Source organism: Geospiza fortis, unplaced genomic scaffold (genome assembly GCF_000277835.1).
Source record: "Geospiza fortis unplaced genomic scaffold, GeoFor_1.0 scaffold66, whole genome shotgun sequence".
In the NCBI taxonomy this organism is placed as follows: Eukaryota; Metazoa; Chordata; class Aves; order Passeriformes; family Thraupidae; genus Geospiza; species Geospiza fortis.
The window spans coordinates 1,099,186-1,111,340 of NW_005054312.1; the positions used below are offsets into that span (position 1 = coordinate 1,099,186).

The 12,155-nt window shown below is 47.2% G+C and overlaps 1 protein-coding gene across 1 annotated transcript in view; it reads right to left on the bottom strand.

The window, feature by feature from the left end:
* Positions 1-265: 265 nt before the first annotated feature.
* Positions 266-12,155, bottom strand: part of LOC102036462 (transmembrane protein 151B-like) — a 12,574-nt gene continuing 684 nt past the window's right edge. Inside the window, exon 2 of the mRNA XM_005419542.2 lies at positions 266-3,435. Within this exon, the coding sequence (XP_005419599.1) occupies positions 2,005-3,402 (1,398 nt within the window). The 5' untranslated portion in view covers positions 3,403-3,435 and the 3' untranslated portion in view covers positions 266-2,004. The remainder of the gene's footprint in view (positions 3,436-12,155) is intronic.

The following is a 12,155-nucleotide window of genomic DNA, read 5'->3' on the forward strand; positions in this document are numbered from 1 at the left end:
ACTCATAAGAATTTTAAAAACCTTTCTGATGGTGCCATCATTTGCAGCAGGTTAACCAGGTATTTCCAATGTTTCCATTTCTGGAGTTGAAATAAACACAGCACATCAAAACAGAGTCATCAAACAAAACCAAAGTGTATTTAACATGGTGCAACAGTCAATGCCATAAGAAATCACCATATAAGTATGCAGAGTTACATATAATCTACACATATGACTTTACAAATTTCATATTACATGTTGATACACACAAAATGGACTTGGGAGGAAGCACTTGTTGCCAGCCCCTCTGGGGGCTCAGTTTCTTACCTACTTGTAAGGTAGGGTGAGACAACACTGGTTTTGAAAGTGACCTATGTATTGCGATTATATTGCATTCTCCTGTGAGTCAGAGTGGATAATAATCTCCACCAGCCATGTGACAAAGGGGTATGGAGCTTGCTCAGCATACAACCATCCCTTGTGGGATGGAGGTCTGGCAGGTGCGAGGTCCCTGGTGGGTCCTCAGTGTGGCCACAAGGTTCTCGGACCAGCCCCCGGCTCTCGGAGGGGGCCAGACGAGGGGGGCAGAGCCCACAGCCCAGAGTGCAGTGGCACGCTCTGTCAGGACCAGACACCTTGTGGATTTGGAGAGGCTGGCACTATTCTGGAAGGTGCTACACCTGCTCCAGGGGAAGCCTTGCAGGAAGAGCTTGGAGCCCCAGCAGGAGTGGCCAGTGGGGCTGGCTCCCAGCTGCGCTCTCTGCCTGGGGCTGGGGTGGCACCACATCTCGCCTGGGAAGGTGAAGTGGGCTGCAGACCAAAAGCCCTCCTCAGGGCACACAGAAAGCTGAAAGGTAATGTAGGCAGTCCTACAACTGCTGTAATAGACACTGTGGGTGGAAGAGCTTCCTAACAGCTCCAGACTCTCTGTGGGAGGGTTAATACCATATTTGCCTTTCCCTCTCCAGCCCCTCTCCCCTTGTCAAGCCTGTGCTGCTGCACTCAAGTCGAAGGAATGAAACAACCACAAACCAGGCCTACTGTCCTAAAAATAGTGGCATTAACAGGGCACTAATCTACATTATGGCTCTCGATGATTGCTATCAGGGGTGGAGCTGGACAAGGTAAACTACAGCTGGAAATGCAGCAGCGTCTCTGCTGCAGACCAGGCAGGGCAGTGTGAGTAAAGGGCATTTTGCTATACTGGTGTACATCACTGCTCCTGAAAGAAAGTCCTCAGCACTTCTCAGGGGCTTCATTTGTGGTTGTGTGAGCAGTCAGTGACATTTGTGCCATGAAAACCTTACTTTTGCCCAATGGAAGATAATTACACCCCGAAAGATATCCTCACTGGCAAAACCCCAGAAAAACTGTAAAGCAGAAGTGAGAGAACTGAAAAAAATGGAGGATGAGGGTAAAGAGAGAGGAGAAGAGCATGAACAAAGGACAGAAGGAATGACAGAAGAAGAGGAAATAAAGACTGGGGAAAATAAAATTTTTAAGAAAGCACCTTGTTTGGGGTTTGCAGGAGGTGACTCAGCACCTGAAGATCTGAATTCTCCTTCTGACTTGACTCTGGCTGGCTGTGTTTCTTGTGCCTTGCTCTATCTAAGGTTCTTACCTTGCAAAGCATCCAGGAGGGCAAATGTACTGGCAAAGCACAAGCACTTAAAATCCTCCAGCAGCCACAACAACTAAATGCTGTGACTGAAATGCAAAGAAGAGAATGAGGGTGGGATGGGAGGAGAGGCAGGGAATCAAGGAGCAGAGGAAGGGTGAGGAGTGAAAGAGTGAGAGGAATGGGGAATGAAAGACATGGGAGACCAGGTGGAGGGGGAGAAAATCTTGGAAATGAGGTTAGGTGTTGGTCAGAGTCTCTATGTCCTCTTTCAATGGGAGGGGGAAGAGCTGAAACTTGTCCTGCTGACCTGCTGTAGAGACTGACACTTGCAGGCTCCCCATGGGTGTCACCTCTGCAATCCCTGTCCCAGAGCAGAGGAGCCAAGTGACCACGGAGGCCTGTCACAGAGAGGTTTCTAGGCAGGAGGAACGCCTGATGTAGAAATGCCGCCTGTCCTGCCCCTCCGGCCTGTGCACGATCAGGACAGGGAAGAATCGAGCATCGTGGTAGGTGGGGGGGTTCTCGTTGACAGCCAGCTGGCTGGAGTAGGAGCAGCACTGCTCATCCTGGCAGCCCCGCTCTGCAATGCTGCTGCTGCGGCTCCTCCAGAGGCCCGTCCTGTGGGAGCCATGGACACGGCAGAGGGAGAAGCGGCTGGTGTTGAGGGAGAGGCGGGAGTTGCCGCTGCAGCTGTGGAAAGCGTGGCGTGAGAAGATGGAGGAGGTGCTGGAGGCGCGGTTGCAGCGCTCACAGCCGTGGGCCGTTTGGCCGTAGCGACACACCGTGTAGCTGTTGTAGGCCTGGGAGCTGGCCAGATCCATGAGCATGGCCTCCGAGTAGCTGGGGATCAGCTGCCGGTTGGTGCAGATGTGCCACTCCAGCTCGGTGCTGTCCTGCGTGCTGTCCCGGGGCATGCGGTACCGGTACAGGGGCTCCTCCACCGCTGTGGGCGCCGTGTACTCCAGGCCCAGCAGCTTCTCCACGTGGTAATGCACATAAGCAGTCCGATACTCTATGAGTACCCTGAGCGGCCATGAGATCATCAGGATAGCTGCCACCCAGAAAGCATAATGGGACACGTACCACGGGAGGTGATCCGGGTCTCCGTAGGCCATCATAAGCTCTTTAAAATCCACATTTTTGAGCTGCATGCCTTCCCTCACCTCCATGTAGTCATCTAGCCCCTCAATCTCTGTGAAGAAATGAGCTCTCTGAGTCAGGTAAGAGTTCTCAGACTCAATGTTGGCAAAGCTGAAGCACTTGGTGAACCTCAGCTTGGTGGCTGTATAGCTCTCCAAGCCCAGGAGCTCTTTAGAGATGTCCTTGTATCCACAGTGAGAGTAGTCAAACTCAGCTTCAGCCACGTGTGTGTTGACCCTCTCGTGGTAGACCTGTGTGGTGGTGTAGGCATCACCGTTGCGGTACCGGGTCACCTGCCGGGTTCGCCGTACAAAGTGGTAGCTGATGGCCTTCCACCAGATGCACGGAGTGGCTTGCTGCATGCGGTTGATGCACTCGTACACACTGTCCACGTCTGCCTTGTATTGCAGCTCCCTCTTGACGTGGCAGTGCCAGCACTCCACCAGGTACACCACGTACAGCATGGAGAGGAAGGCCAGCGGGATATAAACATAGCCATCCGAGCACGGGCTGTCATGGTAGATCATAGACTTGCCCTTGAAGGAGCTATCAAAGCTGAGCTTGGTGACTCTGGCCAGCTGACACCAGGCCACTGCACCCAGGCAGCCATACATGAGGATGGAGAGGAGGAGGCATTTCCAGTGGGACTCTCGGCACATGCAAGCACTCAGGGACTGTTTCACGGGGCGTTGCTTCAATCACACCGTGCAAGGGGAGAGAAAGACAAAGAGAGAGCGAGGAACCTGTCAGTCACGCTGCTTTGCACAACACACACAGTGGCTGCTTGCCATCAAGGCTGTGTCTGGCTTTTCTCTCGACTCCCTGAGAACTGGGACACCACCCTACTTAATAAAAATGTCAATATAAACAGAAACACCCTGCCAGGGACAGAGGGCTCTGGTCAAAGCTCTTTCCTTGCTTCCCTCTGGCTCTGGGGAGGGAAGTTGTTTGTGCAGCAGTGACATACTGTGCTCGCACCCTGGCCAGATGGGCACCTCTGCGGGGAGCAAGACAGGTCCCTATCTCCTTCTCCCTGCCTGCCACCAGCATCATTTACACACCCTGCCATCTTCAGAGGTCAAGAGTGTTGAGCAGGTGAGCAGCCAAAAGTGTGGGGCTGTGGAATTGCCCCTTTGCTTTGTGAGTGTCCCATGCTTAGGTTCCCACATGCTGCTGTTGGGGAGGCTCAGGAGCAGTGTCTGTTGCAGAGCTGCGGCCCCACAGGTTGTGCCAGCCCAGGAGGACCAGCACTTCACGAAGCTAAAGCTGCTGCCTGACTCAGAGCTGACTCACATCCAACCCTGAAACCTACCAAATGATCGACACCATTTTCTTGGAGATGAGCCATCAGGAAAATGACTAGATTCAAGCACATTTAGTTGAAAAAATTGTCAAGATTACTGCACGATGCAGCATTGCTTCAGGCTGGTTACACCAGCTCTGACCTAAAATACTTGCAAGCTTCAGTGCTGAAGCTAAGGGTGTATGCGTGAATATTTAAAACAGCACACCCCCCTCTTCAAGGCCCAAAAGTCGGGCTGGGAGCAGAGCTGGGTTCACACTCCTGTACTCCCACTTTGTCCCCTGAGAGGGCACAATTGCAGTCCTTACCCCAGCCTGGTGCAGTGAATCAGCTGCATTGTCATGTGATGTTCAGCTATAAAGAAAAATGCCAAATGGAGCCAAGCAGCTCCAACAGAGTGTGTCCCTGCAAAGAGCAGTGCCAGCATGAGTTACACCACTGGCTGACAGCTGTCTGTCTGTAGAGAGTGCAGGAAGAAAGATCCCCACTGCCCTAACTGGTAATGAGGAGGGCTGTTTGCATCCCTTTGGTTACTCCCATCCTCTCCCTCTCTCCTAACTGAGGAAATGACAGTGAGAAAGCAGATACACACTGATACTCATGCATCATCATGCCCTCTGCCGAGCCTGATTTCATGCAAAAATAGAAGCACACTGTTACTCCTTCTCCCAAGGGCCCACCTCTAATGCATCAAACTGCTCTGTAGATGCCAACAGATGCGAGGTTCAGGAAATGTCTTTTCTTTCTTTCTCCACAGACAAATTTCTCCCCAAGTAAAGCTTATCTTGGACCTATAGTGGTTAGGACTCAGTAAGTGATCTTGAACCAGCAAGGAGTTTAAGAAGCAGAATCTTGTAACTCAGGAAATAATAGCATGGTGCCACTGAAAAGAGGAGTTTGCTGTCTTCTCAATAAGATGGAAGCATTAGCATCTAACTTTGCAGGGCCATAGGGTCAGATTTAACACTGCTTCTCTCTTTTTTTTTTCCTGAGACAGAAAACCACTCCTAAGGAACCACAGAGGGTTTATGACTTGCTGAGAACACTGCAAAACTAAATTTCATGGGGTTTGGTTTTTATTTCATAGCTTTTAATCTGACACTGTATAAATGCAGAGTAATTTTACTGATTTTAAGAAGTTACACCAGTATATACTTGCAGGGACTTAGGGCAGAATCTGGCCCTTGATTGTTCCTGATGCATCCAGAAGGAATCTGTAAAAGAGTTTATATTCTTATCCCAAAACTTTTGTACATATGTCAGAATAAAGTATAATTATTCTGGGCTTTATTATGGCTTCTGAATTCTCTTAACAGCAGGTAAAACAGATGTAGCGAAGCTCAGTGGGTTATAAAGTACAGAGTACATAACTTCTGTAGGTAGGGCAGTGAAGAAAATCCAGTATAGGTAAGAATAAGGCTGTTTTTCTTAGCCTTTTGCATGAAACTTAGAGGAAAGCTACAAGGTGGCTTCAGGCAGCCCCTAAATCACCTAAAAAGTAACTAGAGAAGTTTTGGGAGTGAATCCTCTACGTGCAGCCTATGTGCAGTCACCGTGACAACTCTTGAAACTCTCATCAAATGCGCACTGCTCAGTGTCAGTGTGGTTACTGCCCCAATGTAGGCTTCTGCCCTAGCTGTACACTGGACCAGGTCAGAGCCCCAGGCTCTCCTGACTCACAGGAAACGCACTGGAAATTACTGACTTTTATTCTTTGTCTCTTTTTGACACGAAACTGGAGATTTCAACTTCTATAGTAATGCAAAATACAAAGTGTAATGAAGCTCGATCCTTTTTTTTCCTCCCTTGAAGGTTTTCTGAGGTGACATCTCTCTATTCCAGGCCCTGAGACTGTGCAGAAGGACAATATCCCGATACATGAATTTGTGTTCTCATTCAGGCTTCTGCAGGTACCTCTCATTTAAAGTCACTTATGGTTCACACAGTGAACAGTGCCAGTGGACCCACCAAAAAATGTCCAGCAGTCAGTTTTAACGTGAGTGCTTAAGTCGTCCATGCAGCTCCAGGAGTCCCATTTTTTCTATGACTTGTTGGAAGCACTGTCAGCCTGGCCCTGGGCACAGCCAGGCAACAAGGCTGTCCCATGCCAGTTAGGCATGACTGTTTGCCAAAGGCACTGCAATCCCACCTTCCCTTTATCTCACTTGCTTTGACTAACAACGTCTCTGTGGTCCAACCTGCAACCCACAGGCTGGCTTCTGCCCAAGGAGTGGTTCAACCAGCCCTGATGCTTAGGGCTATCAGAGGCCATATCAGAGTGGGCAAATGCCTCCTAATGTGCTCATCTCCATGAAATGCCTTGTCCCCTTTCGGGGATGAGATCGCTCTGATTCCACCAGGCCTAGAGCAGCACCCAGCTGGGTTGGCAGTAGCTCAGAGGTTGGCAGGTCTAAGATGACATTTCTGTATGCATCCTCTGGAGGCACTTCAAAATGGTTCTTCAACCCACTGAAAGGGCTGGATCAGCCCAAGACAGATTTTCTCCACTATTCTCACAGCAGCCTGCAAAAAAGGCAGCTTCTCTCCTCCTTGCATTAGTGAAAATATGCAGCCATAGAGCCCACAGCCACATCTGATTCACATACCTAGTCCTCACCTGGCTTTTCTGACCCACTGTGTTGCTCCTGCTGTTGTTCCTAAGCAAAGCCCAGTCTCTGCAGGTCCTCAGTTATAAAAGGATCTCTCTTCCAGGGTCTACCTCCCCTGCTGTCCTGCCTGTTTCAAGTTCTGACCAAGTTCATCTGGCCTACAACCCCCTATTTCTCTTTCTCTTTGCTGAACGATCTAACACAATTATACTATCAGAAACTTGTAAGAAAGACACGAAATAGAACATAACTACAATAAAGCTTCAGACATTCAAAAATCTAATAAGGAACTATATCTTTTAATCTCTCTCTGCATAACAAATTCATTAATATGTTAAACCAGTGGCTCTCAGACTTTATTAATTAACATACCACCTTCTTACAAGAATTATGTTTGTGGTACTGTGTGGAATTTTCTCCTTTCAGTACACAGTGTTTCAGATTGAAACAGGGCAAGCTTGTATTTCTGGATGAGTACAATAAATGGTTAAGGAAACCAATAATTTCCATGATAACTCGGGCTAGCCAGCAAACAGGAGTTGCATTCTTTGAGGAATACTGTGGCATCTATGTTATTTTCATGTGGAATAAAAGCATGACCCCTGGAAAATCTTAAGAGAGAAACATAACTCAAAGAAATAAATGAAGAAAGAAAAGACAGAGAGCCTGGCAGAAAGCCAGAGCCAAACAGAGAGTAGAATAGAAGGAGGTTCACTTATCAGGCACTTTGGTTCTCCAACCCAAACCAAGAGAGATGTCCTCCCTCTCCTGCTTATGGTGGGCTTTGCTTTGAGCTTTGCTTCCAGCATTGACCTGAGAAACATCCTGACAGATTAAATGAGGCACAAGTTGCCCAGAGAAGTTGTGGATGCCCCATCACTGGAAGTGTTCAAGTCCAGGTTGGACAGGTTTTGAGCAACCTGGTCTAGTGCAGCATGTCCCTGCCCATGGAAGGGAGCTGGAACGACAGGAGCTTTGAAGGTCACTTCCAACACAAACTGTTCTGTGATTCTACAACCACATATTGCAAAGAGGAATGGATTTTTCAAATCAAACGTTTCACCCAAAAGGTCCCAACCAACTCTGATGACAGTACAAATGGTAAAAATCCCCTATTATGAACGGAATGCCATGAAGCACCACAGCTGAGCTGTCAGTATCACTGTTTATGAATTTCAAGCTGTGTTAAATACACATGCTGTTAATAACATCTTGCTAGTCTCTGGCATGCTGCTGAACTGCTTTCAGAGGCCTCCTTCTCATTGCACCTGACTGGATTGGAAACTCTGGGTAACTCTTACTGAAACTATCCATAATCACATGCCAAAATTCACTTAATTCTTCCACACTTAAAAGCAGTAACCAAAAATATTTTCCAAATTCTTTAGTAGATATCAGCATGAATGAGGAAAATGCCATGAGTGAGAGGTGGCATGAGTGGGGAGGGCTGTGGGTGTCTGTGTCGTGAACCTTGTGGAGAGTGACAAGGCTTAGGGATAGCCTGCCCTGAGCTGTCCCTACCCCCAGGCAGTCAGTCAGCCCCACAGTGCTGCTTCTGTGCTTGATTTCTTTGGCCCATCATTTCTAGAAAGCTCAGACAGAGCAAAGGCTGCGTATTGCTCAGTCAGCTCCATATGGTTTGTTTGCTCTCTGGTGGTGTGGAGCACTCTGAGACACTAAAATGATAGATGCTATTTAATTTGTGGCCGTAGTCACTGGAAAATAGTCTGGAAATCCCTAACTGTTGATGGAGAACTGGAATTTCAACCGACACCTGTAGGAGACAGGAGTTTCCAGGCTGGCAACATTTCAATTATTTCTTCTTTAACAAACTCATCTTGCAAATGATAAAACACCCAGGCAGTGGCTGAAAGGGCAATTGCCTTCAAAGGCACCCTCTGATGGCAGATGCCCAAGATCAAAAGCACATTTGCAAGGGCTGAGGTGAAGCCTCCTTTGCACAGGCATACCCACCCAGCTCCTCCTGGCTCAACAGCAGGCAGGTCAGGTTCTGGCTGCAGCAACCATTATTAAAACCATTCAAACGTGCTCTGTGCTATAGGAGAGTGCAGATTTGGGCTGTTAATCTCGCCTAGAGTAAAGAGGTGGAGAGAGAGAGTCAAGGGGGTGTGCACAGCCTGGCACATCCCCTGCTTAACATTTGGAGCCGAACGTGCTCTGGTGGCCAGGAACAAAGGCCTGGTGGTCAGGGTTTTGGCGCTCTGACCCATCCCCTGATTCCTCACAAGTGACCAGATTTAAGACACTGGTAGGTAAGTTGTACCTGGTAACCACCCTAACTGAGCCTGAAAGTGACTGCACTGGGGGTGGCAAAGAATGAAAAAAAAATTACTTTCCCTCAAACCCCGATTTTTCCTTAAAAGGTATCTTCAAAATGTAACACTGATGCTAAAGAATGAGAACAACGCATTTCTGGAAAAGCAAATTGTGCTTATGACTCTAGGTCCCCTTTCTCTTGATGGCTACATAGAACAAATTAATTCCTCAGGCAGAAGCCAAAGCGGTCTGGCTATCCCTGTTCCTCTAAAGGAGCTCCCCACATAGCAGGAGGAGGAAGGGCCACATTCAAAGAAGCCCAGACTGATTCCACCAGCCCAGGTTTTTGAATGCCTAACCTGAAACTCTGGTGCCTCTGTTTACCAGTGTTGGCTTGCTGCTTTTCCTGGCCTCTGTATACAAGTGTGGACTGAGCAGGACTCAGCCACCAGCCATCCACTGGTGGCAGGGATTCTTATTTGAGAATAAACAACCAGACAGTTCTTCAGCCCTTACAGGTAGTCACAGAAATTTATCCTACCAACTTTGCAAGGTTATGCTGGGTCAGGAAGATTCAGCTTATATTACAACCCAATTTATATCTACACTTTAAGACTGGAAGACACTATGCCTTCTCCTCATATCTCCTGTGTCTCACAGGCAACGCAATTTCACTTTGCCATCCTATGGACAGCCCAGAAACCAGTGGCTGGTAAAAGCTCATCTTCCATAAATAAACTCTGTTTCAGCTGATAGCCTAAAAGAAATGAAGAACCTGCCATTCCTTTTGAAATTTGTTCTGGCGATGAACTTCTATTGTCTTTGTAATTTTGTCTGGCTTCAGCCCCCACTCATGGCAGGAGGATGCCCATTCTCCAAGTGATGAAAGACTTTTTTTATATGACTGCCTTCTCACCCAGAAGAGACTTCTCCAGTCTAATTATGACATCTCTCAGCTTTATTTTTGACAATTTAAAGGAGCCAAAGTCTTCAAGTCCTTCACTTCACTGTTCTACCTCTTTCTAGTGCTCTGCTCTCTCTTCAGCTCTGCTCTCTCTTCACCTTGAGATTCTTCTTAAGTCTATACCTTGCAAGTAAATACAGGACTTCAGCACTTATTTCACTGGCATCATACCAAGAAATAAAATCACCTTCCACTCCCACTCATTCCCCCTTTTTACTGTCTTCAAGGGTTGCATTAAGATATTTCTGCCCAACAAGATCCCAGAAGTTCACGCTCAACCTCTCACTCACTGGGCTCCCAGGTGTTTTTGAGTCACTCTTTTTTAGGACAGCTGAAAGGTTGGCTATGCTCTCCACCCTGAAATGTGTAACTTCAGATTTGGCTTTGGATTGAGTAACTAAATTATCAAATTAAGGAGATCTCTAAACAGAATTGTGCTTATCTCATCATTATAGACCTGCCTGCAAATGTTTGTGCCAACTGTAAATGCTACCAGCAGTGGTTTTATGCCTAATTCCAGTGAACAGTGTCAAATCTGGTAATTATTCCTGCAGAACTCTGCCAGTCTAATAGCTAAATACCCCATTAACTTATACAAGACAACTGTTTTCACAAAGCTAAGTGGCAATCACAAAAACAAGGCTGTAAGCATTATGTGGACACTGAGGTGCTCCTCACATTTCCAGTGTTCACCGCCAGGAATAATTCCATGAGTAGCTCTGCATACAATACTAAGAGAAAACCTCCCAAAGCTTCAGTAGAGCACATTATCACCTAGATTGCTATGTGTGACCTTCAGCAGTAGCCTAATTTTACTCCAGAAGCAGCTGTGTAGCAGTGTGGGCTTGAAGCACCTCCTGTTCTAGCTGCCTCAGTAGTGCTCACGGCATGCAAATGGTTACAGTGACACTGAAAAAACCCTTGTTTTTTCCCCCTGCTGATTTCGACCAGCACAATAAATTTGAACTGAAAGTTGCCAAACTGACATCAATAGAAGGGGAAGAAATAGCCTGTGATGTCTAAAGGAAATATGCCAGATTATCTTGGAGTCACATTCTTTAAACATTTGATCTATAATTTTGAATTATCCCTGCTATTTCTTCATATGTTTCTATTGACAAAAGGCCTTTTTCCTCTTCTGTCAGACTTTATTCTTCAGTCTCCTTGAAAACTCCAGCATGAGCTGTATAAGCAGAAAATATGCTGCCACAGCATGAGTTTATTCTGTTTGTTTTGTGGACAGTTTGGGGCCAAGCTTGACTGTCTGTGCCAGGTTCACAGACAGGTACCTGTGTTCCCCAGTTTCAAAAGCATTAAAATTCTCCTTTGGGGAAATCATGTCAAAAGCATTTCCTGTCCTTTTAAATCCCACGTGTTTGTCCTTGGTGGCTGACCTCAAGAGCTGCAAATTTCCTGAAGGAAAATGCTATCATGTCTAAAATGAAAGAATGAGAGAAAACAGAGGGTAGCAACGATGTGGCCTGAATGGAATTAGAGAAATGAGGAGGAAACACAGAAGGTGGGAAGAAGTGAAAGAGGGAAAAGGATAGCCAGGACATGCTCCAAATGCCAGTGCCACTGAGGCAGGGGGAGGGTGCTGGCAGGTGAGGATAGAGACCAGTCAGCCTGGGCAGGAGGGAATCATGCCCAGAGAAAGGACCTGGGTGAAGATTAATGGAGGCAGCACTAAGCCTGACAGCACCAAAGCATCCTCTGAGCCAGCAGTTCCCCCAGCCCATCCATGGAAAGCAGATACTCCTGAATGGCCGCCTTCTGGGAACTTCTCCAGAAACAGATCTATGCCCCTCTCTCCTCCCCAGAGCCTGGAAGGATAAGGCTGTGCTAAATTGAACCAGGGATTTCCACAGAGGTGAGAGCATACTGCAGGGCTGATGCTGCAGCTGCGTCTCAGCAGGATGTGGCATCACAGCATGCTCCTGCTCTCTGCCAAAACCTGGCTTTGGGCCTACAAGGTGACTTGGTTGTTTTCAACAACAAAACAAGCCCACATCTTTTGATTACTCACATAAGCAAAGAGTTAATCTTGTATTTTTTTTTTCTATTTAGAAAGAATAATCTTCCTGACCATGGGGGAAAAGGAATGGGGGACACACTGACAGAGGACTGAGAAAAAAGAGATAAAATCAGCTAAGAAAGAAGAAAAAATGGTGGATAAATGAACATCAGTCATAACTGAATTTGGCCCTGTGGATTTATGCTTGTAATTAATATCTCCCAATGAGATACTTGAGAGGGAAA